At 45.9% G+C, this 26,285-nt stretch overlaps 1 protein-coding gene across 2 annotated transcripts in view; it reads left to right on the forward strand.

The window, feature by feature from the left end:
* The window catches only part of NSMAF (neutral sphingomyelinase activation associated factor), a 59,118-nt gene that overhangs the window by 14,661 nt on the left and 18,172 nt on the right, over positions 1-26,285 (forward strand). The window contains exons 3-12 of one of the 2 annotated variants that reach the window (XM_047783877.1): positions 3,419-3,497; positions 3,594-3,661; positions 3,741-3,777; positions 10,853-10,903; positions 13,261-13,332; positions 14,076-14,123; positions 14,226-14,278; positions 22,291-22,420; positions 24,206-24,277; positions 25,732-25,840. In XM_047783877.1, the coding sequence (XP_047639833.1) occupies positions 3,419-3,497; positions 3,594-3,661; positions 3,741-3,777; positions 10,853-10,903; positions 13,261-13,332; positions 14,076-14,123; positions 14,226-14,278; positions 22,291-22,420; positions 24,206-24,277; positions 25,732-25,840 (719 nt within the window). The remainder of the gene's footprint in view (positions 1-3,418; positions 3,498-3,593; positions 3,662-3,740; positions 3,778-10,852; positions 10,904-13,260; positions 13,333-14,075; positions 14,124-14,225; positions 14,279-22,290; positions 22,421-24,205; positions 24,278-25,731; positions 25,841-26,285) is intronic. The other variant, XM_047783878.1, reaches the window with a different exon arrangement.

Raw genomic sequence — 26,285 nt, forward strand, 5'->3', positions numbered from 1 at the left:
CTCACGGCAACACCGAATCCTTAACCCACTGAGCGAGCTTAGGGATCGAACCCTCATCCTCAGCAGCCACTATGTGGGGTTCTTAACCCACTGAGCCACAGTGGGATCTCCCTCCTTATGCTTTTTTAAGAGAAGGTATTTTGGGAGTTTCCTTGTGGCATAGCAGGTTAAAGATCAGCATTGTTACTACCGTGTCTTGGGTCACTGCTGTGGCACCGTTTAGTCCCCGGCCCTAGAACTTCCATAGGCTGCGAACAAGGCCAAGAAAAGTGTTTGGTAGCTCTGCCCTCTGAAAAGGCCTAGAGACAAGTCGGTAGCAATTGCCACCCTGAGCACCACTACCTACTCAGAGGAATCGGGCTTTTTGGGGAGGTGCTGAGTGTGAATTGGGTCGGGAAGTGTATGAGGTGAGTCTGGAACTTCATGTCATACTGACAAGTCAGGAAAGTATAAAACATGACCACACACAGAGTGAAAAGGGCATGTGGCCACTCCGGAGATTTGGGCAAAAAAAATGAGACCGATCAAACATCAAAAAAGAATGAATCGAGCATTTTTCCTTCTTTCCTTGGACAGATTGTCCTTCAGGGTAACCAGATGGCAAGTAAGGAAAGTTGCTCTTAGATGACAATTCTAGGTGAGAAACACAAAGGATGAAGCAACTTTCAGTCCCTCATGGATGATGGGTCTGCCTCAAGGGCTGGCAGACTACGGTCTCATCTGGCCTGTCCTTTGTTCTTTGTGAAGAGAGTGTTGTTGGAGCACAGCCACACCCACTTGTTGACATTTTGTGAGGTTGCTTTCCTGCTACAACAGGATTGAATGGTTGTGTCAGAGACCACGTTGTCCACAAAGTTGAAAATATTTACTCTCTGGCTCTTTATAGAAGTTTACCAACCCATGACCTGGACAGGAACTTTGGTGTCTGCTAAGCCAGCGGGTGTAAAGCTGCTGCTTCTGTATATTCTGTATCAGGAGGGACCCCCGGGGTCTCTCCATAGGAGGGCAGCAGTGGTGCGCTGCCTCTGACATATTCTCATCAGAAAAATCAACCCAGGATCTGGTCAGGTCTTTTCACCTTAGCGATCACGTAAAGGAAATGAGATGGAGGAAAACCACAGGGAGGCATTTATCAGAGTGCATTGGGTGGGAGAATGAAAATGCTTCAGCTTGAGAAGGAAGACCTATCAAATGAAGTGTGGTATGGACTTTGGTTTCAATTTGAGCAAACCAACCCTAGAGAGACATGTAGGAAATAGAAAAATTTGAACACTGGCTGTATATTGATAACATTAAGGAATTTTTGTAGAGGTGATTATGGTAGGTCATTTGTTGAAAAGAGATTCATGTTGAAGTAGGACCAGATGGAAGTACATGATGTCCAGGATTTTCCCTAAAATCCAGCGCGATTCTGGGGTGTTGGTCACAAAAGAAGAATGACCACATGCGAACGATTGTTTGCAATTGTGATTGATACTTGGGAGTTTTCTATCTGTATTTAAGTTTCCATAAAAGTACCTAATTATTATTAGGTAACTGGATCTGTTAGGAACATGGAAAAAATGAGATAAAATCAACATTTAAAAGATCCTGGAGTTCCCGTTGTGGTGCAGTGGTTAACAAATCCAACTAGGAACCATGAGGTTTCAGGTTCGATCCCTGGCCTTGCTCAGTGGGTTAAGGATCCAGCGTTGCCGTGAGCTGTGGTGTAGGTCACAGACGCGGCTCGGATCCCACATGGCTGTGGCTGTGGCATAGGCCCGCAGCTGCAGCTCCAATTTGACCCCTAGCCTGGGAACCTCCATATGCCGCTGGAGCAGCCCTAGAAAAGGCAAAAAGACACACACAAAAATCCTTTGAGGGAGTTCCCATTGTGGCTCAGCACGTTAAGGATCCAGTATAGCCTGCACACAGATGTAGGTTCGGTCCCTGGCCTCAGTCAGTGGGTTAAGGATCCAGCATTGCCACAAGCTGTGGTGTAGGTCACAGACGCGGCTCAGATCCCACATGGCTGTGGCTGTGGCATAGGCCCACAGCTGCAGCTCCAATTCCACCCCTAGCCTGGGAACTTCTCTGTTCCCCAGGTCCAGCTATAAAAGGGAAAAAAAAGTAATAAAACCTTAAGTAAACCCCAGTGGTAGTAATTACTTTGGTCCTGACTGTTGAATAATTTCATACAGATTAAATATACTGAACATATTACAACAGCAATTATATTTTTAAATCCAAATATTTAAAACGTTTAATAATCCTAAAAAAGATAAAGATCCTTTGAGGAAGACTTGCACCACATTGTGACCTTCGGTGCGACGTGCCTTCCCATCCCCTTGTTGCGCGTGGACGTGCACAGAGGTGGGCCTTAATCTTGTGGTCCAGGAAGGGTGTGAGATTCCTCTGGAAGAGGAGGACTTGACCGGCGAAGGGGCACAGGGCCAGAGAGCAGGTAGGACTTGCTAGAGTAGAAGAAAATCATCGCTTCAGGGAAGAGGCCCCTGGGATGGGCAGAGTAAGGACACGGGGCAGCGGCAAGAGAAACTGCCCAAGGGTCTACAGGTGGTTTTCAGAAACATGAGATCCTTGGAGTTCTGTACTTGTAGACAAAATGTACCTTGGAAACTCATCGTAGGGCAACTTTTTTATAAGGTAATGTTCCAGCATTCCTTAACCTGTGTTCTGATGACATAGTTATTGCCTTGGTTTGATGGTTGATAGAAGTCATCCCGTCAATACAAGACAAGATGTATGGATGTTTATTAGCTTCAGGCATGGGGTGCACACTGGCCTGTAACGTGCTCAGGCAGCCACCTCCGCTGCCCCAGTACTTACTGGAGAGCCCCGTAAATGTCCCAGGAAAGGAGGATAACTGATGTGACGTGACAGCAGTAGGCAGATCTTTAGACTTGCTTAGTATCCGAGAAGTAGTTTTCCCCTGAATTCCTACATACCCCAGACTCAGCCGGTAAAAACATTTTATCTGCTAAATTCCAACTTATTTTTCCATAATTAGAAAAATCCCTTCTCTAATCATTTTTAGATATTTAGTGTTGCCTTCTGAAGGGCTCTTTAAGATGAAATTAAAAGTCAAAAGAATTGACCACAGACAGGCTGGAATCGATGTTTAAGGATCAGAAAATTGTTTCGCTTTCAGAGCAGTTCTGAGGACCAAATGTAGTAGCAGAAATAAAACACAGGGGACAGTGCTCAGCCAGTGAAACCATGTTGCAACACAGGCAGATTCTTTAACCTCTAGGGAGGTGGAGATAGTTGGAAAATACAGTAAAACAATTTTCCTTTTCATACCTGTTTCTTTGATCTTTTATTAGTTGATGGTTTAATCATCTGCATTCTAGTTAAAATGTATTATGATTCTTTTGTGACTTTTATATTTGTTAATAACTCTTTGAACTTTCATCTCTAGGAAAATCAGAGGCTCCTTAAAAATATGTTCAAAGTCAGTGATTTTTGAACCGGATGCAATATCCCAGCCCATAATTAAGGTAAATGCATTTTCAATGCGAAAAGAAACAGCCCTACTTTTTATGTGTTTTACCTTGGCTTATTTTCATTAATATTTTTCTCTCAATTTTATTCAGATTCCTTTGAGAGATTGTATAAAAATAGGAAAACATGGAGAAAATGGAGCCAATAGACACTTTGCAAAGTACGTCATTGTCACAACTGTTTAACTTAACGTCTGCTCCAAAATTTTCTATATTTAATGACTTTTATCTGCATTTTAGGACACTATCCGGGGAGATTTCACTCATTTTCAGTCAGGTAAGAAGCACTTAGTAAATATTTTTTTCTAACCTGAGTGGACATTTAAATACAGGGAGTTCCCACTGTGCCTCAGTGGTAATGAACCTGACTAGTATCCATGAGGATTTGATCCCTGGCCTTGCTCAGTGGGTTAAAGATCTGGTATTGCCATGAGCTGTGGTGTAGGTTGCAGATGTGGCTCAGATCTGGTGTTGCTGTGGTATGGGCCAGCAGCTGCAGCTTCTATTCGATCCCTCACCTGGGAACTTCATATGCTATGGGTGTGGCCCTAAGAAGAAAAATAAACACATATTTATATACGCACAATAACTTTTTTAGCGTGATGAAATTCCTTGTAGAAATATCAAATGAAGATCCCTGGAATAGATGTTTAAATGCTTTTAAAATTGAGTCATTGAGCAATGTGCTTTAAAAGCAGTGATTCCTAATGGGATCCTCAGTGTTTATTAAGTGTGATTCCTGCAGCCTGAAGTTCTGGGGGGTGGGGGGTCGGGGGTCGGGGAGTGGGTTGAGCTAAAGGTGGGAAGTCTGTGAACAGCATTGCAGGGCCCGGGCTGACTCGTGATGACAGCTCAGGATGCCCAGTCTCATCTAATTGTGGATGCTTGGGGTCATGACCTTGTACTCACCTCAGATTTGTTTGGTACAGATTGACACGACCAGTGCTGCGCTTAACATTGGCAGTATAGTGATAAATTAAAACATGTTTTTTCCTCCTGTCATACACAGTTGACCCTGGAGCAAAGCAGGGGTTAAAATTCACACAGTTGAAAATTCATGTGGTACTTAAGTACCAATAGCCTCCTGTTGTCTTAACCAATGACATTAGCGCTTGATTGACACATTGTGTGTTACGTGTTATATACTCGTTTCTTAAAGTAAGCTAGAGAAAAATGTTATCAAGGAAATTATAAGGAAGAGAAAATGCAGGACTGGACTGTCTTTACTATAAGTTTGTCTGTTTATAAGATGCATTATGACTGGGGACCTATATCAGTGTTGGCTTCTATGATACAAAACAGTTTAGATATTAGATGTGCCACTAGTAACATTGGGCATCAAAAATGAAATGTGAAAAAACCTATTTGCAAGTATAATGATCCATGCATTGATAGTGAAGCGGCAGCAGTGTGATTGCTTTATTGTAGCCTAGTGTAATCAGTACTGTTGCTTTACAGTAGCCCAGTCTATACACTGCCTACCCAGTGAGTTGTTACAAGACTGTTTTGGCACATAGTATTAAATCAGATTCATTATACAGTATTAGAAACATCATTACACGTTCTTGGGGTTTTCTTTGGTTTTGTTTTTATATTTGTGGCCGTGTCCGTGGCACGTGGAAGTTCTTAGGTCAGGGATTGAACCTGTGCCACAGCAGTGATGATGCTGGATCCTTAACTGCTAGGCCACCAGGGAATTCCTGGGAACTGACTTTTTATTTTTTTGGCTGCCCCATGCATGACACATGGAGTTTCCAGGCCAGGGATCAGATCTGAGCTACAGTTGCAACCTATGCCAGATCCTTGACCCACTGTGCTGGGGATCAAACCCGCATCCCAGTGCTGCAGAGATAGTGCCAATCCATGGTGGGAACTCCAATGATACATTAAAAAAAAAAAAAACCCTATGATGCTAGGCTAGGCTGACATGCAGTTCCTCCAGTTAGACAGGCATGCTGTCCAGTAATGCACTTCTTTGAAAAGCAAAGTTAGGAAACAATAAGGAAACTAACAGGTAATTAACTTCATTAAATGTTACTCCTCTTTGGCCTGTGTAAGGGTAGCCTGTCCTCTTTGGTAAAGTCTCCGTCCTCGTCTCGTCTGTCCTCATGTTGAGCAGGAGAGGGATTGGTTGCTGCTATCTGACAGGTGACGGAGGTGAAGGGGAGGCAGAGGGGCAGCCACACCCAGTGTAACTTTATGGACAACCGTAATTTCTGGCTGGCTTTTTGGCTTTGTTTCTCTAAAAATGTTGTCCTGTTGTCCAGGCCTCCCACCGTTGGTAGTCGTCAGTGCCTGCATCACCAAAGGGTCCCTGTTGCAAAAGATGTCCAGGCAGCCTTAGTAAGCAGAGCCTTCTGCCGGGTTGTCTCGTGTCAGTTTCTTTCCTGGCTCTGCTGCTTCTGCATCGTCTTGCTCGTCATCTGGACTGGGTTGGAAGCATTCATCTCTGTCACCTTGTCTTCTCTTAAGGCCTCTGCTGTGGTCTGTTAGCTCTGGGCTTTCTCCGGGGTCTAGATCTAATGTTTCCCTCTGCCTTTTGTTGCCGTATCCTGATCTCAAGCTCATGATTTCCTTGGTGGGCTCTGTTGTAGGTCCTGTGATGTGTGCTCAGGCCCTGGACACGGTTTGCTCCAGCGGGAGTGGACCGACTTCATCTTACGGCAGTCACGCTTTGTCTGTAATAACCGTGGCATCTTCAAGGGTGTATTCCTTCCCGTGTCTCATGGTGTCTTTGTAGAGGCTCCCTTCTGCCGCCTGCACAGTCCTGTCCGTGGAGCACTGCGTGTGAGGAGCCTTTAAAGCTCCTTATGCGGCCCCTGGCCCGACCCGGAGACTGAATTAGAGAGGCTGTGTTTGACGCTTCCCGTGTTGAATTCATGGGCTTCTGGGAGGCCGGGGGATTGTCCAATATCAAGAGAACTTTGGAAGGCAGTCTCTTACTTGCAAAACACTTGCGACTTCAGGGACAAAGCATCATGGAACTCGTCCTTGTCCAGGCTTCTTTGTTGTACAAATGAAAGACTGGCAGCTGGGCTTATCTTTTCCCTTCAAGGCTGGGGTGTCAGCAGCTCTACCGAGAAAGGCAGTCCTGGTCCTAAACCCCACTGCATTTGCCTGCCCCTTCCTGCCTTAAAGCTTGGTGCTTCCCATGGTACTGATGCAGCTCCTCTGTGGGATTCTTTTTGGTCTGATTTGAGCCTGTTCAGGGCTGGTGTCCTTTCTCCCCAGGGTTTTCTTAAGGGCGTCCGGGACTACCTGTCTCCCCTTGGTTGGCTGGTACCTTGACGGTTTTAAAACCAGACCTCTTGATGAAACCATCAAGCCGCGCTTTGCCTCCATCGCATCCTCCAGCTTTAGGGCCTCACCTTCCTTTTGCTTGGCGATGTCATGTGGTGACTTTGCTTTTCTTCAGTCATATTGGTCTCTAGGGATGGCTTTCTTACAGCCGTCTTGTACCTACATGGAAGGTGCATCTTTAATGTGAGATAAAGTATTTCATAGAAAGTGTCAGGTTCTCACACCTGCTGGGTGGCTGCTTGATGACTTGGTGAATTTCCTTCCTCTTATTTTTAAAACAGTGGTCCTTACACTGGATTCATGGTATCTCGAAATGGTGGCCACTGCGGCTGCGGACCTATCTCTGGTACCAACCTCCACGTCATTCAGACTCTTCTCGTAACATCCCGACTTCCCTGTCTGCTTCTCGGGAGCACTGCCGGCATCACCAGTGGCACTTTGTGTGGGTCCCATGGTATTATTCAGGGTTTACAATAATAGACTAAACACGAGGAAAGATGCACGAGAACCATTACTGAGACACACAATTCGCTGTAGAGACAGCTGCTTAGGCGGAGATGGACAGCGTCACGCGACCTTTTGAGGCTCTTCTCGACACTTAACCTCAGCGCAGTAGCACAGGAGGTGGCCTTGGAGTTGTGACAGCGTTCGGTGTGCACTGTGGTCACTACTCTGCCGCTGGGACTTAATGCGGCATCTTCACGTTTGTTTACATGTCTAACAACCACGAAGGGCACCGTGTCCAGTCTGTCAGTTTTGATAGGTTTGTGTACATTTTGTGGTTGTAAACAATGAGACTAGTGTCCACATGTTTTATGGACTCAACGACCTACCCTTTTTTTTTTTTTTTTTGCTTTTTAGGGCCACACCTGTGGCATATGGAGGTTCCCAGGCTAGGGGTCAAATCAGAGCTACAGCTGCCGGCCTACACCACAGCCACAGCAACACAGGATCTAAGCCTCATCTGCAACCTACACTGCAATTCACAGCTATACTGGACCCTTAGCGAGGCTAGGGATTGAACCTGCATCCTCATGGATACTTGTCACATTCTTTTCCACTGCACTCCAACTGAAACTGTAACATACCTTTTTCTTTAATTTCTGTATTTCTAAGCCCTGCAGTTCATCTTTCAAATTGCCCCAAATCTCCACAACTTCCCAATGTATTTATTGAAAATGGAGTTCTCCTGTGGCTTAGCGGGCTAAGGATCTGGTGTCACTGCTGTAACTTGGGTTTTGATCCCTGGCCGCGGGTGAGGTCAAAACATGAAAAGAATGCACATAGAAGTGAACCCATGCAGTTTAAACCCATGTGTGCACAGGTTAACTGCACTCGGTTCACCTCCGGGTGTTTAAGGAAGCGGAGAAGAGCAGCGGTCACTAGCGCTGTCTCTGCCATGAGTTCACCACCGTCACCTTTAAAAAGCGAGCGCAGTAGGGCCTCCGCTCCCTGCACAGCCCCAGCTCCTTGAGGTGTTTGCACATGAATCATTCTGTGATCAAGTGGGAGTGGGGACATCATGGGACGCAGAGACAGATTGCTTTAGGATTGATGCAAAGCGTCGAGCCTCACGGGGTGAACAGTCGGGAGCAGAGAGCCTCCCAGTGGCTTTTGGGTCACTTAACCCTCTCGTTCATGGGCCTTGTTACTGGGTATTGAAGATGATGATATGAAAGCTGGGAGACACCGGTTCGGTGATTTTTTTTCTAGGCCTGCTTTCCTTGATTCTAGTGACTTTAGGGGAGAAGACATTGCAGAGGCTGGCTTGGATTTCCTGTCCCTGGGGTAGGTGAACGCAGTCACGGCCGTCTGTTCTGTCGGGGAAGGAACACCGTTACTGACAGTCCCGGCCCACTGCTGTGTTCTTGTTATGTCTATAGTGTCATTCTACACGTGGCTTTGTTCTAGAACATCCATATCTTGAAAGGAGTAAGTCCTTTTTCACTTGGAAGTTCGGGTTCAACGATAAAATTAAAACGTTAATAAACGTAGAGATTAAGCCCCCAAATCCTTGCACCTCCTTCGATGGCTGTGTAAGAGGTCTTGTATCCAACAAACTCAAAACCAACTTAACCTCGGGATGACGAGACATAAGCTAGCCTTTCCAGTCTTGAGCTTCCTGGTTTAAGCACACCACCCAAAAAACCCCCTCAACTTCCATGTGTGTTTGGTTACTTACCAGGTCGCAGGGTTTCAGAGAAATGCGTTATGGTTCTTAAGGCTTTAGAGAGTTTTGCTGGCAGAATAAAAAGGGTGTATGTGAATAGTGCTCATGCATCCTGTGAGAATTTTATTTAAGGCTTTGGAAATAAGAGAACAAAAATGTGTCCCCCTACCTTCAGTGGGGAACAGACAGTAAGCAGGTATCTTCTATAGTGTCAGGGATGATAAATGCATGCAGAACATGAAAGCAGGACGGAAGGACAGAGCACGAGGCGAAGTGCAGGTGCTGCTTTGGATCTAGTGGTCAGGGAGCCTGGAGGCCGGAGGAGGGGGGGCCTCGCTGTGACCATGACCCCGCCACGGGGTTCCGGGTGCAGCAATGCCAGAGGGGCCCTGCTGCAAGTGTGTCCTGGGCAAGGGGCAGCCTGGTGGGGGGTGAGGGAGGGGCGGGGAAGGCAGGTTGGAGCAGGGTGGGGTCCTTGTCGGGGAGGAGTTAGAATGGGACAGGACCCAAGGGGCCTGTCTGCTCTGTGTCTGAGCCACGCTGGAGGCTGAATGGAGACCCCGCTCAGGAGGGGTGAGCATGGGGAGTGTTGGGCTCTGGAGCACAGGGGAGGACAGCAGTGGGAGTGAGAGATGCTCAGAGTCCAGGCATGTTCCCAAGCTAAGCCAAGCCTGACAAGCCCTGATGGTGAGAAGGCGAGAGGTCCTGACCAAGGCCAGCCGGGTGGACAAGGGGGCCCCTTACTGCAACCAAGGAGCCTGGGAGGAGCAGGCTTTGTGAGAATGTGACCACCCCGAGGAGGAAGAGGGGGCTGGTGGGCGTTCAGGGGCCCAGACTGGGTTTCAGGGAGAGGCTGAGGCCATGGCCCACTTCCACTTACTTACATTAGGCCCTGGGGGCGGTTTCCCAGACTGAGGGAAGCGGCTGGGCAGAGAGCAGGGGCCCAGGACGACAAGCAGCACTGCTGAAGTCGCCAGCAGCAGGTGGGGGGAGCCAGCTGGAAAACTGCTCCAGGGAAAGCCATCAGCTCTGTCGCATCTGAGAAACAGAATCGAGAAAGTCCCGAGAGAGAGTCGGTGACACGGTGACCTTGTGCCTTCTTTCTGACCTTGCCAGGAGCAATCACAGTAACACAGATTGGAGGAAACCTGTTGTGGGCCCAGGAAAGTGCAGTCAACTCTTGCAAAGAGTTTTGCTACAAAAAGGGGACAGAAATGGCAAAAGAAGGATGTGAAACCAAGAGAGCGTTTTTATCTGTGTTTTAAGTGGGAGAAAGTGCAGCGTGTAATCCTAAGAGCTAGGGTTTTGGATAGCTGCCAGGTGGGGGGTCCTGTTGTGTGAGCAGAGCTGCTGGTGTGGGAGGCCAGGCAGACCCTCCCTCAAAACCTGAGGGAGGGCGGGATGAAGGGTACAGGTGCCAGCAGGTTGCTGGCTCTGGGGGGGGTGTTGCATGTTTGACACAGTTACTGGTACCTGGTGTGAGGACAAGTATCCTTGGGTGTGTGTGTGAAAACACTGAATGCCTCCCGCCTCTAGGGAAGAGAAATTTCTTTGTTAATGAATGAATTTCATACCTCAGTGACTTTGTTTTACCCATTTCTTAGATTAGCTTCCTTCACTTGTCTACCTTGGTCCAAGTGATGACATTCATAGGATGTCTTAGACCTTGTGTTTATCCAGTCATGGGTGCTACCTTATTGTCTTGATCAATCTTTTTAATTTAATGTTTATTTTATCAGAACTTTAAAGCCATGCTATTGTTAATGCAAGTGTGTTTGGAAACAGCTTCAGGAACAATGACTTAAATTTGATTCATAACCTCCTAATCTATAGTAACTCATTACTATGACAATGTTTAATTACAAGTATTTATCTTTCTCAGGTATATTTCATTAAAGAACACAACATTGTTGCACCATATAAAATAGAAAGGGTAAGTAAAACTTTTCATTTATCCTCAGCCATTTAAATAGTGATTTTGTACATTAAGATTCTGTGTGTCTATTAACAACTACTTTAACGAAATATAATGTGTTTAAAAGCTTGTTGCTTAACAGTTATAACAAAATTCCCCAAGGGAACCACAGACTTTAGGCCAAGAGACTTCAATTCACTTTTTAATTTTAATGTCTCTTATAGAAAGAAAGCTTAAAGTGTGGATTAAAAGTTGAACTCAGTTGCATCGTCTGTAAGATTATTTATTGGTTATCATGAGAACTTCTTTCAAATATTTGAAAAATGTCTCTAGGCTACACCCTTACTTAAGAGCTCAGTAACTTATAAATTCTCCCGATAGGGCGGAGGCTCTGAGTGGACATGCACACAGGACTTGTCGCGTGAGCCCAGGCGGTACACTCAGCCGTTCTGGGCTTCGTGCAGTGCCTTTTGCTTCAGCTAAGTGTCAGTACAGGACTGATTCCTAGCAGAAGAGCTCTCACAGGACCTAGAGGCCAGTGCTCCTTGTAACGACACCTTGAATTAGGAAGGTCACCCTTGCTGAGCAGATGCTGTCCCTCAGGCTGGATCCCAGTCCTGGTCACAGGCAGCGCTGGGGAGACACCTGGCCACATGCAGCCGCCTCTGCGGTTTATGTACAGGAAGCGCTTGGCTGCTCCAGTCTGTCAGGAACGGTGAAAACTGAGAGCGAGTTACTCTCGGGCTGTGCCGTTGGCCTCTGGGGAAGGAGGGGCCATCTCTATACGACAGCCTGTTCCCACCCACTGAAGGACCCACTGCCCTGTCTCTGCCTTGGGTGGCACCTCCGCTCACTGACAAACGTCCTGTGGGGGTGGTGGGACACCCCCAGGTTGAGAGCCACCGGCTGGTGCGCCCTCCCTGCTAAGGCTCCTGGGACACCCCCTCAGTGCAAAGCTGCTGAAGAACACATAGGAGGAAGGTTTTCTGAAGCAGAGAGATACTCCTTCGCTTCAGTGTGAGTTGGGACACCGAGGGCCTCTCAGGTTAAAAGTGGGGGGACCATGACGTTGAGGATGACAATGAGATGATGGAATAGGAAGCCCAGATGCTCATGCTTCTCACGAGAGACCGATTCCTTTGTGAAACGAGTGTGGAGCGCCCTGCGCCCCAGGTTAGCCCGAAGTGAGCCACATTGAGGCTGGTGGGGACGGGGGTCACATGCTTTTGTTGAAGCCCCTCTCCTGGCCAGGGGCCAAACAGCTGGGGCGGGAGAGACAACACAACCGTAAGTCCAGTGTTCTGGCTTTGGGGGCAGCTGCATCTCTGGGAGCTCTCAGGACCCGTAATCCGTAGTGCTACAGCCCCAGGGGGACCTCGTAGCCTAGAGCTATCCCAGCAGACTCGCCCTGGGGGAAAGGAGTGAGCTTGACACAAACTGTCACAACACATGCACAGCCAGCCTTGGAGCACCTGAGTGTACGAAGGGAGAGGCTGACAGCACAGAACAGAGGAGGACAGAGGAGACTCTCACCCACATTCAGTAACGGATACGTCATCCAGACAGAGGCTCGATAGGGAGACGGCCTCGAGCAGGCCTCGGGTCAGATGGACCCCGTAGACACATGCAGGACGTCCTGCTGACAGCAGGACGCTCGTTTTCTTGAGTGTACATGGCACACCCCCCAGGGCAGATCACAGGTCACAGAACAGGTCAGCAAATCTCAGAAGACTGGAGCCTCTCCTTCTGGGAATCTTTTCCAACCACAGTGGAATGAAGCTAGAAATCCACAGCAGCAAGAAGACTCACATGTATGTGGAAATTAAACACTTTTGAACAGCCAACAGGTCAGAGTAGTTGTTAAAGGGAAATTAAAAAATACATCAAGGAGTTCCCACCATGGTGCAGTGGGTTAAGAATCCAACTACAGTGGCTTGGGTCACAGCTGTGGCTTGGATTAAATCCCTGGCCCGGGAACTTCCATAAGCCTTGGGTGTGGCCCTTTTTTAAAAAAAAAAAAAAGCAGAGAGACCTCAAGATGATCAATGAAAACAGAGCAAACCTAACTTAAAAGATACAGCACAAGAAGCCCTAAGAGGGGGAGTTCAGAGTGATAAACCCTTAGCTTAAAAAAGGGAAAGATCTCAAAGTAAAAAACCTAACTCTAAACCTCAAAGAACTAGAAAAAGAAGCTCAAACTAAGCCCGAAGTTAGCAGAAAGAAGGAAATAACAAATGTAGCAGCAAATCTGCTGGGGCACTCTGCTCGCCAGGGCCCGCCTTCCAGGTGCGCAGAGGCGTGCACGGGCCAGCGGGGCTGCGGACAGGCTCAAAGCTAAGTTCCTGACTGCTGCTCTTTGGCTTGTCGTATTTTAGGGCACAATGGAATATGTCTTTGAATTGGATGTTTCAGGGAAAGTGGAAGATGTTGTGGAGACATTGCTGCAGGTAAGCTGGTGCTTAACTCAGACACTCACTGGCAAACTTGGGCAGAAGCTTTTATTTACTTTTTGGTCTTTTTAGGGCCACATTCGCTGCATATGAAGGTTCCCAGGTTAGGGGTCGTATCCAAGCTGTACCTGGCAGCCCACGCCACAGCAATGCCAGATCCAAGCCACGTCTGTGACCTGCACCACAGCTCACGGCGATGCTGGAACCTGCATCCTCATGGATACTAGTCAAATTCATTTCTGCTGAGCCATGATGGGAACTCCAGAAACTCATTTTTATAGAATTTCATATTTGTATGTCTTACCAAAACCGTAACCTCTGTCACATGAGACACATTTCCCTGAATATGTTGAACTTGAAAACTATACATTAGGGGAGTTCATGCTCTGGCTTAGCAGGTTAAGCACCCAGCATAGCATCCATGAGGACACAGGTTTGATCCCTGGCCTTGCTCAGTGGGTTAAGGATCCAGCGTTGCTGCATGTAGGTTGCAGCGTAGGTCACAGATACAGCTCGGATCAGGTATTGCTATGGCTGTGGGCAGCAGCTGCAGCTCTGATTTGACCCCTAGCCTGGGAGCTTCCCTATGCCTCAGGTACAGTTGTGAAAAACGGAGAAAAAGGTACATGTTGGGAAGAAGCTATATAGATGAGAATTGCTTTTTGCTGTTACTGACAGAGTGGCGGTGGTTTTTCATTGCTTCTAAGGAAGTAAATTACCATCTATTTATAATATCTTAGCTTCACAGAGCATCCTGCCTGGACAAACTAGGGGACCAAGCTGCTATGGTAAGGTTTTCTAAAGATCTCTGTCTTTATTGTGAATTAACCTGTACTGCTCTATCAGTTATAAGCACTTATATCCATTTTTAAATGCTTCTGTTTTAATAGATAACAGCTATTTTGCAGTCACGCTTGGCTAGGACATCCTTTGACAAGAACAGGTAAGTTCTGAGTGATTTTGTGTCCTGATGAAGATGGCCTCTGGCACCGTCATCTTATGCCTCATTTGCTGGTCCAGCACCCATGCTGGGCGTGATCGCCCACCTCCCAGACCAGCTCGTAGGGGCGGCAGGAGTCAGGGCCTCCTTGCCGCTCCCCCGGGGTGTGTCCATCACGAAGGCAGTTGACTGATGCTCTCCAGGATCTTCCGGTCTGTGAGGTCCTGTCCCTTCACACTGTCCCAGCCTCAGCCCAGGCCCCCAGCCCTGCCGCTCGGATCACAGGGCCGGCGTGCAGCTCGTCCATGTGCCCCCAGCCCTCCTCCTCCGTCATCCTCCCCAACTGTCCCTGATGCGCTGTGAAAACGCCTTCTTTGTAAAGAACTTGTTTTTACCCCGTGTCCCTCGGAGGCTCTTCCAGACCCCCCCGTTGCTTCAGGGGAGGTCTCATCCTCACCTGGCCACGGGGCTCACGTCCTGGCCTTTGACTCGCTGGTGGCTCTGCTGGAATCCCTGCTCTAAGTCTGTCTTCTGTGCGGTTCTTGGGGGCCACGTGGTCTCCTTCCGTCGAGCCTCTGCTCTGAACGCTCGGCCCACTCTTCCTGAGTTGTCTTGTTTCCGCTCAGCTGGCCGTTGTTCTGGAAAGACCTTCCCGACCCCTGGGCTGTGATAGGTACCTTCCTAAGGTGTCCTGGAGGCTCCCAGAGGCTATGTTCTTAGTGGTCTAATTTTTTTTTTTTTTTAAGCACCCCATATATCTTCTGCAAGTAACTATTTTAAAAATAGAGGTTTTCTATTAGCCTGTTATCGTGTTTGTTTCTTGCCGTAAGTAGAGTTGAGCTGTTTGACTCTGTCTCCATCTGCAGCCCCATGTGTGAATTAGGTCGCTCTAGGACAAGCACGGGTTCTGGGAGTGCACGGAGGCTCCCTCATCCTATTTTCCTTTGTAACTTCTGTCTTCACTATTCTTGGTCTTAACACGCTTTTGCATAAATTTAGAATGAGCTTGTCAAGTCCCATAAAGGAAAAGGCTGCTGGGATTTTGATTATGATTACAGTGAACCTCCCCATTTAGTTAAGCCTTCATTTTATTTTTTTGCTTTTTAGGGCTGCACCGGCAATATATGGAAGTTCCCAAGCTAGGGGTGGAATTGGAGCTGCCTACATTTTATTTTTTTGCTTTTTAGGGCTGCACCGGCAATATATGGAAGTTCCCAGGCTAGGGGTGGAATTGGAGCCAGCCTACACCACAGTCACAGCAATGCCAGATCCAAGACGCATCTGCGACATATACCACAGCTCATGGCAACGCCTGATCCTTAACCCACTAAACAAGGCCAGGGATCCAACCCAAATCTTTGTGGATCCTGGTCAGGTTTGTTAACTGCTGAGCCACAAAGGAAACTCCTAGATGTCACTTTTATTTTAGATTTTTTCATTTGGGATGCTTCCAGCTTAGGACAAAATAGAACATATTGGTTGAATAGATTCACTTATGGATTGTTATGTGCTAGGCTTTTGCTAGAAGCTTATGCTTATAAATAACATTAGTTTGCAGTATTCTTTTTATTGCTGTTTTTGTGAAACTTATGACCCTTACGCTACATTTTAAAATATTAAAGAACTACTGGTTAAGTCCTCCGGCCAATAATGTGTTTTCTGTTATTTATGTTTATTTCCTGCGTTTTGTTTCACTTATATAGCATTAATTTTCTTTTCAGTTTTGTTCTTGTAAGATGGTAGTTAAATGGATTGCTGTGGGAGGAAGAATAGTTTCCATTTTAGAAAGGAAAAGGAATAGTAAGAATTAGCTTCTTTTGACCTCCTTAGAATGCATAATTTTTCTAAGTAATAATTTAGACTTTAATCCTGGGCTTTCAGCATGATATTAATTTTAAAAATGGTTCTTTATAAAAGTTTTAATCCAAAGTGTTAGGCTAAAGGACTTGGGGAAGAAATTTTTACAGCTTAAAAGGGAGTTATTGCAGAATTCTATACTTCCTCTAAAAAGACTTTTGCTAAAATAAGCTTTTGGCATACTTCAAAGGAAAGCCTTTTTAATTAAAGACGTAAAGGATAACTGTATTTTTCTGTTTACTCTGAAAAGCTTCAAAAAGTTTCAGATTCTCAACAAGTTGAAACAATAATCTAATGAGCGCAGATACCCTCTGAGTCACCGGGTGTTAATTTGTCAGCATTTCACTAAATTTGCTTTGGCTCTTGTGTGCTCATGCTCCTGGCTCTGTGTGTGTATATGGCTGTATATATAATGTGCATATGTGTATGTTTATTCAACATATGAATATAAATTTTTTTCTGAATCATTTGAAATGACACTGCAGGACTTGATGACACTTCCTCGGTAACCAGTTCAGCAGGTACCTGTTACAAGGAAGTTCTCTGACGTTCATGCCTCCATACTGTTATAATACTCAATTAGCAATAATTGTATAATGCCAGGTAATTTATAGCTCCATATTCAGGTTCCCTATTTGAACCCCCAAAATGTCCTCTTTAAAATACTTTCATTTTAGCCTTAGGCATATCGAGTTTTTTCCCCCATCCAGTGTCTCCCCGCCCCCATTGTTTAGTATACAGATGCTGCCACCCTTTGTTGGGTGTAACTGTATTTTTTTTTTTTTAATGCTATCAAAATTTTCCAATTATTTGTTACTGGCTTACAGAAAGTTTTTTTGTTTTGTTTTTAAAGTGACCTTGCATCCTGTGACTTTTAAATTCAAAATTTACTCATCAGTCTTTGGGAGTTACTGTCGTGGCTCAATGGTTAATGAATCCGACTAGGAACCATGAGATTGCAGGTTCAATCCCTGGCCTTGCTCAGTGGGTTAACGATCCAGCGTTGCCATGAGCTGTGCTGTGGGTCACGGATGCGGCTCAGATCCCGCGTTGCTATGGCTCTGGTGTAGACCGGTGGCTACAGCTCCGATTAGACCCCTAGCCTGGGAACCACCATATTCTGCCGGTGTGGCCCTAGAAAAGGCAAAAAGACCAAAAAAAAAAAAAAAATTTTACTCATCAGTCTTAGCAGGGTTTTTTGTTTTTTTGTGGATTCTATAGAGTTTTCTATATGTATAATCTGTGAATAATGACAATTTCTCAGAAATTCTTGTGGCTTTTATTTCTTCTCCTTGCTTCACTGCACAGTTAATAATGTGGGAGCAGACGTCCTTGCTTTGTTCTTAATCTTATAGGAGAAAGGTTTAATGTTTCACCATCATGGAATGCTGATAGCTGTAGGTTTTTCATAGATGCCTTTTAAAGGAATGAGGAAGTTCCCTTTGTATTCCTGGTCTGCTGAGAGTATTTTCAAAAATGTTTACAATTTAAATACTTTCTGTGCATTTGAGATCTTTTTTTTTTAATTCTGTTAATATTGTGAACTATGTTGATTGCTTTTGTTAAAACAATCTTGTAATGATGGGCTAAATCCTACTTATATACTATCCTTTTTATATTTCGCTGGATGTGCTTTGCTAGTAATTTGTAAAGGAATTTGTGTTCATGGATGTTGCTCTGTAAATCTTAGTGTGAGGTTTTGCTATCAGGGTTATGCTAACCACATAATGGGAGTTAGAAATGCCTCTTCTTTCCTAAAAGAGTTGGTGTAGGATTGTATTTCTCCCTTAGAATTTATTGGTGAAGCCATTTAGGCCTGAAGTGTTGTTACAATTACTCAGTTTATTTACTTGATTCATAGGACTCTTGCTTGTCTGTTTCTTCTTGTGCCTGTTTTGTCAAGTTGTGGTTTTCAAAAACTTTGTCCGGTTCATCTAAGTCGTCAGATGTAGGCCTCAAGACTGTAAATGTCCTGGGGTTCCCATCGTGGCACAGTGGTTAGTGAATCTGACTAGGAACCTTGAGGTTGTGGGTTCGATCCCTGGCCTTGCTCAATGGGTTAAGGATCCGACGTTGCCATGGGCTGTGGTGTAGGTCACGGACTCAGCTCGGATCCCACGTTGCCATGGGTCTGGCGTAGGCTGGCGGCTTCAGCTCCCATTAGACCCCTAGCCTAGGAACCTCCATATGCCACGGGAAGCGGCCCTAGAAAAGGCAAAAAAAAAAAAAAGATTGTAATGTCCTTTTAACCATCAGCAGGATCTGTAGCGATGGTTCCTCTTTTTTATTCTTTATATTGATGCTTTGTGTTTTCTTTCTTTCTGTATCATTATCACCAGAGCTTTGCCAATTTCATTAAGCTTTTCAAAGATCTAACTTTGGACTTTGTTTTTTTTCTGTTTTCCCATTTTATATAAAATTGAGGTCTGCTCTTATGATTTCCTTCTTTGGGCTCACTTTGTTTGGTTTTGGTTTCTGGTGTTTTGTTTTTGCTTTTTAGGGCCACACACTCGGTATGGACGTTCCCAGACGAGGGGTCTAGTTGGAGCTGCAGCTCCCGGCCTACACCACAGCCACAGCAACTCAGGATCCAAGCCACGTCTGTGACCTGCATCGCAGCTTATGACAAGGCCAGATCCTTAACCCACTGAGTGAGGCCAGGGTTGAACCCCCATCCTCATGGATTCTCATCAGCTTCATAATCTGCTGAGCCACAAGGGAAGCGCCCTTCCCTTGGGCTTACTTTGGATTTAACTTGTTCTTTTTCTAGATTCCTACACACAGATCACTGATTATAGACCTTCTTTTGTGATATAAGCAGGACTAAGACAAATTACCTCTAAGCCCTGCTCAGCTACACCCCACGGATTGTGAACTGTTTTCAATACCATCCACGTAAAATATCTCATGATTTCCTTTATTATTTCTTCTTTGGCCCTTTGGGTTTTTCTTTGGGTTGTTTAGAAATATGTTTATCTTCTGCACATTTGGCAATTTTGTTTTGCTATTGATTTCTAGTTTAATACTATCTTGGTTCAGAGAATATATGCCTCAGTGCTTTGATATTTGTAGGGATTTGTTTATGGCTCCACATGTGGTCTGCCTGGCAAAGGTTTCACAGGCCCTGAGAGGGATGTGTGCTGTGAGGTTGTGGAGGAGAGTGTTCGGCTCATGTCATTCAGGTCCAGTTGGTTTCAGGTCCAGTTGGTTGATGGTTGTTCACATCGTCTGTACTCGACTGACTCTTTGTGGACTTGGTCTGTCGGTTACTGAGAAAAGGGTTTTAAAAGTTCCCGCATCTTTCTGTTAAGGCATCCTTGTCAGGCTCTGTTACTGGGTTTCTGTACCTTTTGATGTGTGATGTCGTCTTCATAAAAGGAACCCTTCATCTTTAAGAAATATTCCTCCTTGTCCATAAGCCACTCCAGTTTTCTTTTTGATAAAATGACTTTTCCACATCCAGTGGGAAAAAGTGTTCTTGTGTGTTTTCTGCATCTTCTTTTACACCTAACACAATCAGACATTTTAAACATTTGTCAAATTCTGATAGATGGTATATGATATCTGACTATTTTGGTACCATTTTTTAATTTTTCCGTTACAGTTGATGTACAGTGTTCTTTCAATTTCTATTGTAAAGCACAACAAACCAGTCATACGTGTATACATTATTCTTTTTCTCACATCATCCTCCATCATGTTCCATCACAAGTGACCGAATATAGTTCCCTGTGCTACACAGCAGGATCTCATTGCTTATCCACACCAAATGCAATAGTTTGCATCTTTCAACCTCAAATCCCCAGTCCATCCCACTCCCTCCCCCTCCCCCTCAGCAACCACATGTCTGTTCTCCAAGTCCATGAGTTTCTTTTCTGTGGAAAGGTTCATTTGTGCCGTATGTAAGATACCCAATATAAGCAATATCATATGGTACTTGTCCTTCTCTTTCTGACTTACCTCACTTAGGATGAGAGTCTTCTAGTAACAAACTATAGAAATGATCCCTGAAAGAAAACTGATCACACACCAGTTTTCTTAAGTGTTGTGATTGCATGGTATATCCTTTTCTACCATTTTACTTTTAACCTGTGTCTTATTCCGTTTCCGAAAATACACACTGTTTATAGTTGTCTTGCTTTTTTTTTTTTTTTGTCTTTTTGCTATTTCTTTGGGCCACTCCCACGGCATATGGAGGTTCCCAGGCTAGGGGTCGAATCAGAGCAGCCACCGGCCTACACCAGAGCCACAGCAACGCGGGATCCGAGCCGCGTCTGCAACCTACACCACAGCTCACGGCAACGCCGGATCGTCAACCCACTGAGCAAGGGCAGGGACCGAACCCGCAACCTCATGGTTCCTAGTCGGATTTGTTAACCACTGAGCCACAACGGGAACTCCCTAATTCACTTATAATTAAGTAACTATTGATAGTTGGTTTTAAACCCACTCTGTTTCCTAGCATTTTGTTCGTTGTCTCTGCTTCACTTTTCTTTGCTGCTTGCTGCCTTTTGGGTGAATGTGGTATTGTTAAGGATTCGTCTTGTTAGCTTTATCACTTGGTGTCACTCGGAGTGTGCACTTTGAGGGGTACAGGGTGTACCTACAGACAGGAGTATCTTACATTCCTTCACACACACACACACACGAACCTTCCTGCAGTGTGTTCCCTATAGCCCCTCCTGCCCATTGTGATCTGTGGTCTTATATTAGATTTCTACATAAACCAGAGAACCCCTATACAGTGTTGTTATTTTAGCTTTCTAAAGAATTCTGGTTACATACATTTGTGTGTACATAAATGTAAAACACTGACAAGTAATCTTTTTCTGTCTCCTCGGCTATTTGAATATTGACGTCCCAGTGCTGGTCTTTGCTTCCTGCAGACCCAGTGCTGCATCTGCTGGGTCATTTCCCTTCTGCCTGAGCTTCTTGTCGTGTTTCTCTGGCACGGATCTGATCAGGGCAGATTCTACCCAGCATTTCTGAAAATACATTTATCTCACCTTCATTTGGGCAGGGTATTTTTGTTGGAAACAGGATTCTGGGTTGATGGGGTTTTCTTTCACTACTTGAAGGATTTTTTTCTTACACTGTGGTGTTTCTCCTGTGAAAAGTCACACCATTTATCTTACTGAGGGAGCCAGACTGGCCTCAACAGGGCTGGGGATCCAGGTACCTGGAGCATTTGGCGATGCCCACGTGCCTTTCCGCGGAGCTGCCAGCCTCTGCCTAGGGAGGCTCCCTGCGCTTCGCCCCACGTGCTCCGCCTCTGCATCCCCGCCCTCCGGCGACTCCCTTCCTGCCTCATCTGCAGCCCTTACCCACCACAGAAGGTGGCTCCTCCTGCCACTCAGCGCTGGGTCCTGCCTCTGGGCTGCTTGAGCTTTTTCATGGGTTTCAGAACGTGAGGGTTTTCAGCCCATCTGGCTGCTGTTCACAGTGGGGGGAAGCTGGGGGCCCCTCCCAGGCCCAGCTGGAGGGGAAGCCTGCCCTGATGCTTTTGTTTTGTTACTTGTGGAGGAGACCTATTGGTAACCCAGTTATTTAGCTAAGTAATTGCCTTAAAATATTGATGATTCGGTTGTTTCCCTTCTATTTTGTTTAGTAAAGCAAAAAAAAAAAGTCTTTTATTTAAATTTAGGAGGGAATAACAATAGCAATCACCTTCGACTGGTTTTACAGACTTAAACCCACAGAAGACTATACCTTGGAACTGATATTCAAGTAATTATGTACTCAGTGTTATGAAGGGTGGTGTGAAATAGATGCTATCTATGCCAAAACGGTTTCTGTGACTGTAAAAATAGGTCTTGATGACACAAATAGAAAATTATGTTAATGTCAGAGTGTTTCAAGGCCGACTTATTTGGAGGAGGAATTAAGAGTTCAGCCAAAGGGTTGCTTGGTATTTTTTTTACTTGCCTGCCTTCTCTTCGATACATAACCTCAAATGCTTTTTAAAAACCAAGTACTTGGTATACTGTTTTATAGTCAGTTTTATTTAAGCGGCTAACTTATGTTACCATTTTTCTTGTATTGAATGTAATGTTCAGACGCTTGTTCTGCAGAGTCGCACTGTAGCTCCCTCACATAAAGTTCAGCCTAGAAAATCAGTTTCTGATTTTTCTTGCTTTTGCTGACAAATATATTCTCAGATTCCAAAGTGTTTCTGAAAAGCTGCACATGGAATGCAAAGCAGAAATGGTGACCCCTCTGGTGACAAACCCTGGACACGTGTGCATCACTGACACCACCCTGTATTTTCAGCCTCTCAACGGGTACCCGGTAAGGAGACTGCAGGCCGTGGGGGCTCCTTTGCGCTGCAGTTTTTGTCTTCAAGCTCTCTTTCCCATGAACTCGACTTCACAATTCCAGGATTCTCATGTCCAAAATTTTGGGGAGGAGGAGAAGTACCTTCCTGTTCCCATCCAGCGTCTGGTATTTGACAGGCTCCCTGTGTTGTGTGATCCTAATGTTCACTCATCGGAGTCTGAGCTCTTCTGACTTAGGTTCAGTCATTTCGGGGTCACGTGTCTCCACGTTGTGAAAAGAACCCCTGCCCCATGACTCTGGTGAAGGGTCCCTGGAGGTTTATTCTTTCTACTTGGAAGCACTTCTGCAGAAGAGCCATGAAATATACTAAGAAGAGATGGATGTTTTCTGTACCTCTGCCCACATGTACACCTAAGTTGGTGTTTCCTGATTTTCTTTCTTTACGAAGAAAATCAGCCGCCCCGAGTCTCTCCCTAGAGGCGGTCCTCTGCCAGCCGCTGCGGAGGTGCACGTGTGACCCTGTCGTTGGGCAGCTGCAGCGCTGCTCCCTCAGGGTGGAAACAGTCCTCTCTTTCACACTGAGCCAGAAAGTCAGCTCGGATTTCTGCACTAAAACGTGTGAAGATTGGCTGCGTTATGTGGATCTGGCCCCTCTTCAGAGTGGTTCGTTGAAAGAACAGAAATCCTAATAGATTGTACGTTTGAGCCATTTGGCAGGAGCTTCAAGAACAGGAGTGTTGAGTTCCTGTTGTGGCTTAGTTGTAACCAGCCTAACTAGTGTCCCTCAGGATGCAGGTTCGATCCCTAGCCCTGCTAAGTGGGTTAATGATCCTGCGTTGCCCTGAGCTGTGGTGTAGGTCGTGGACGTGGCTTGGATCATGTGTGGCTGTGGTGTAGGCCAGAACCTGCAGCTCTAGTTGGACCCCTAGCCTGGTAACATCCATGTGTCGCACATGCTGCCCTAACAGCGATGTCCACCAGGGGTGGGGGGGCACGCCTGTTGGGCCCTCCGGCAGACAACACATTGCCACTGGCATTCCCTGGTGTAATGCATTGGCTGGGCCGTGGCTGTGGCTTGGGCAGGTACTTTCACAGAAATAACAGAGTAGTTAGTTCTTCCCAGGTCTCTTGCAGTCCTTGGCCCGTCTTCAGGCAGCACCCCCAGCCCCGGCTTTTAGCCAACCTCAGTGCCTTTTCTGACCTCCTTCATCTTACTAGTCTCTTAAGGCTCTAGAGAAGCAAGGAAATTTTCCTTCAAGTTGAGAGTCTGGTTTATATTCCAGCTGTTTATGAGCCTTAATACACTATAGGGCTTAAGGAGGTAAGAGATTCTAAAAAAAAGGTGTCAGTTCTAAGCAAACCATAGGTCTATAGAAAGGGAAAACCTATAAAAAGCAAGAGGTTGTATACACCAGTCCTCGAATATTCCCTATCGCCATTCAGGGCTTCTGAGCACAAGCTGCCTATTCTTGCTTGGCCCTTGGAATAAACCTTTCTCCTCTCCAAACTCCAAAAAGGAAAAAAGAAGAAAACCCTTATCACTAACAACCTCACCTGGGAGATAGAGGCGCGCATTATTTATTTTGGGGTACAGAGTGGGGGGGGGGGAGTATGTCCCTGGTCCGAAAGCTGGCGAAGAGTAAAGTGAGGTGTGTCCTGCTGCAAGCGCTGTTTTCCCAGTTTCTGTTTGGTAACTCATCTGGAAGGTGGGATTGGGCTGCCGTTTCCCCTTCCAGACGCTGATGGGTGGCTTCTGAGTCAGTGTTGATGTTTGAGACGGTCTTTCTACTTTTAAAGAAACCCGTGGTCCAGATAACGCTGCAGGATGTGCGCCGCGTTTACAGGAGGAGGCATGGCCTCATGCCATTGGTGAGTTTGTGGAACCATCCCGTCCAGAGGATGGGGTCCCAGCTTCCGTTTTGCCAGTGGTTTATTGACGTATGAATACCTGGGGCACCTCTGGAAAGGACGGGTGTGGGGTTTTGTGATGGGCTCAGAGTCTGGCCGCTCCTTTTTGGGATGAGCTGGGCGTTTACAAAGGAGTAAATCTGTAGGTAGCAGGGCTGCTGTGAAAATGACTTGGGCTCCAAGAGCAGGAGTGCTAGAGGGCCTTGGGTATCTCCTCTGAGCTGAGTTCTCAGGGCTCTGGGTTCCTGTGGGGGTGGCCCTTGCAGAGCCCACCCCGGGCTCCCCGCCACCACCTTTTCGAGCAGCGAGGTCTCCAAGGCAAGTTTGGAAGCTCTCAGTGAAGCTGTGGCATGTTCACTGCTAACTTCTATTAAGTGGGCCCTCAGGCCCCGGGGGAGAGAGAAGTGGACGAAAGGCCCATGTAAGTCCCCTCATTGTCCTCCCCACATTCCCCCAGGAGGCCCATGTCCACCCTCCTGTTGGCCCACAGGCTTACTGTAGAAGCCAGTCCCATGTCAGGCTTTAATTCAACAGCAGCATCCGTGTATTTGTTCTCCTTTGAAGATGCACCAGTCAGCTGGTGGCATTACATACAAAAGCATCGTGGAATTTTAAGTGTCTCATTTTTGTATTTTATATTTATGAAATTTAACCATTTCCTGCCTGTTTTACTTAAAAGGCGACTCTCCATTTCTGGTGCTACTAGAGAATGAGGGGAACAGATCCTATTAAAAATCTCCACTTGTTTTGCATAGAGAGATGAATCAGGAAGAGGAGAACTAGCCATTGATTCAGTACCTTCTGTGTCCCAGGCGGTTTATGGACCATGTTTGTTTCCTAGCCCAGTCCATGTGGGGTTGATGAGACACTATTTCACAGTGAAGTTGAGACTCCGGGGGTAGGCCCTGAGTTCCCTCGCTGGACATGGTGAAAGGCTGTGTGAACCAGGCCATGCTGAACATTCATCCTCTCTGTTCCCGTCCCATCTTGGCCTCGCCAACAAAGCATTCACAGCCCATAGTTATTTGAAGAATAATTGCAACCTACTGGTTGGATGAGTTAGTCAATTATTGGTTAATTTGATGTAATTATGATTTAACTTCGAAAAGAAAGTTGAACATCTGTGTTTGAAGATCCGTGAAGACACAGACCAGCCAGGTTTGAATTTCACAATAATAGATTCACAAATGCTCTTTATGAGTAAAAATACTCCACACCACAAGGAGTTTTACAAAGTTTAATTGAGGCACAGGACTTGTCCTTATACAGATCGAATTCATAGCTGGGGAATATGCATTCAGGACCTCCAAATAAATAATGTAGATGTGTAATTGAAGCATCTTTTGGTCTTGGGTTGCTTATCTTGAGACTGGAAGGTGAATGCAGTGCTATTTGTTTTCTCTCTGGATTTGTAGGGCTTGGAAGTGTTTTGCACAGAAGATGACCTGTGTTCCGACATCTACCTGAAGTTCTATGAACCTCAGGACCGAGACGACCTCTATTTCTTTATTGCCACGTATCTAGGTTGGCTCTCAACCCGTGTGTCTGTCCTGTGAGGGTGGTTCGGCTCCTGAATGACGGGGCTGGGGAACAAGAGAAGGAAAAGGCTGTGTCCAGAACCACCTCTCTGTGGTTCAGCTGACTTCTCAGCAGTAACCATGGTTAGCAGAAAAGCATTTTAGAAATGAAGAGAAATAGAATGGAATTTGGTGGTAGTTCACTCTGATTCTGTGTTTTAAAAACTCTTGACAAATGTATTTAAATGTTTTTTGTGTGTCTTAATCCCCAAGTTGAATGAATTGTAAAGATCCACCTAATTTTTTCTTTCTTTTTTCTTTTTTTGCCGCCCTGTTGTGTATAGAGTTCTGGGCCAAGGATCAGATCTGAGCCACAGTTGTGGCCAACACCACACCTGCGGCAACGCCAGATCCTTAACCCACTGTGCTAGACCAGGGATAAAACCTGCATC

The sequence above is a fragment of the Phacochoerus africanus genome, chromosome 6 (genome assembly GCF_016906955.1).
Source record: "Phacochoerus africanus isolate WHEZ1 chromosome 6, ROS_Pafr_v1, whole genome shotgun sequence".
NCBI classification, from domain to species: domain Eukaryota; kingdom Metazoa; phylum Chordata; class Mammalia; order Artiodactyla; family Suidae; genus Phacochoerus; species Phacochoerus africanus.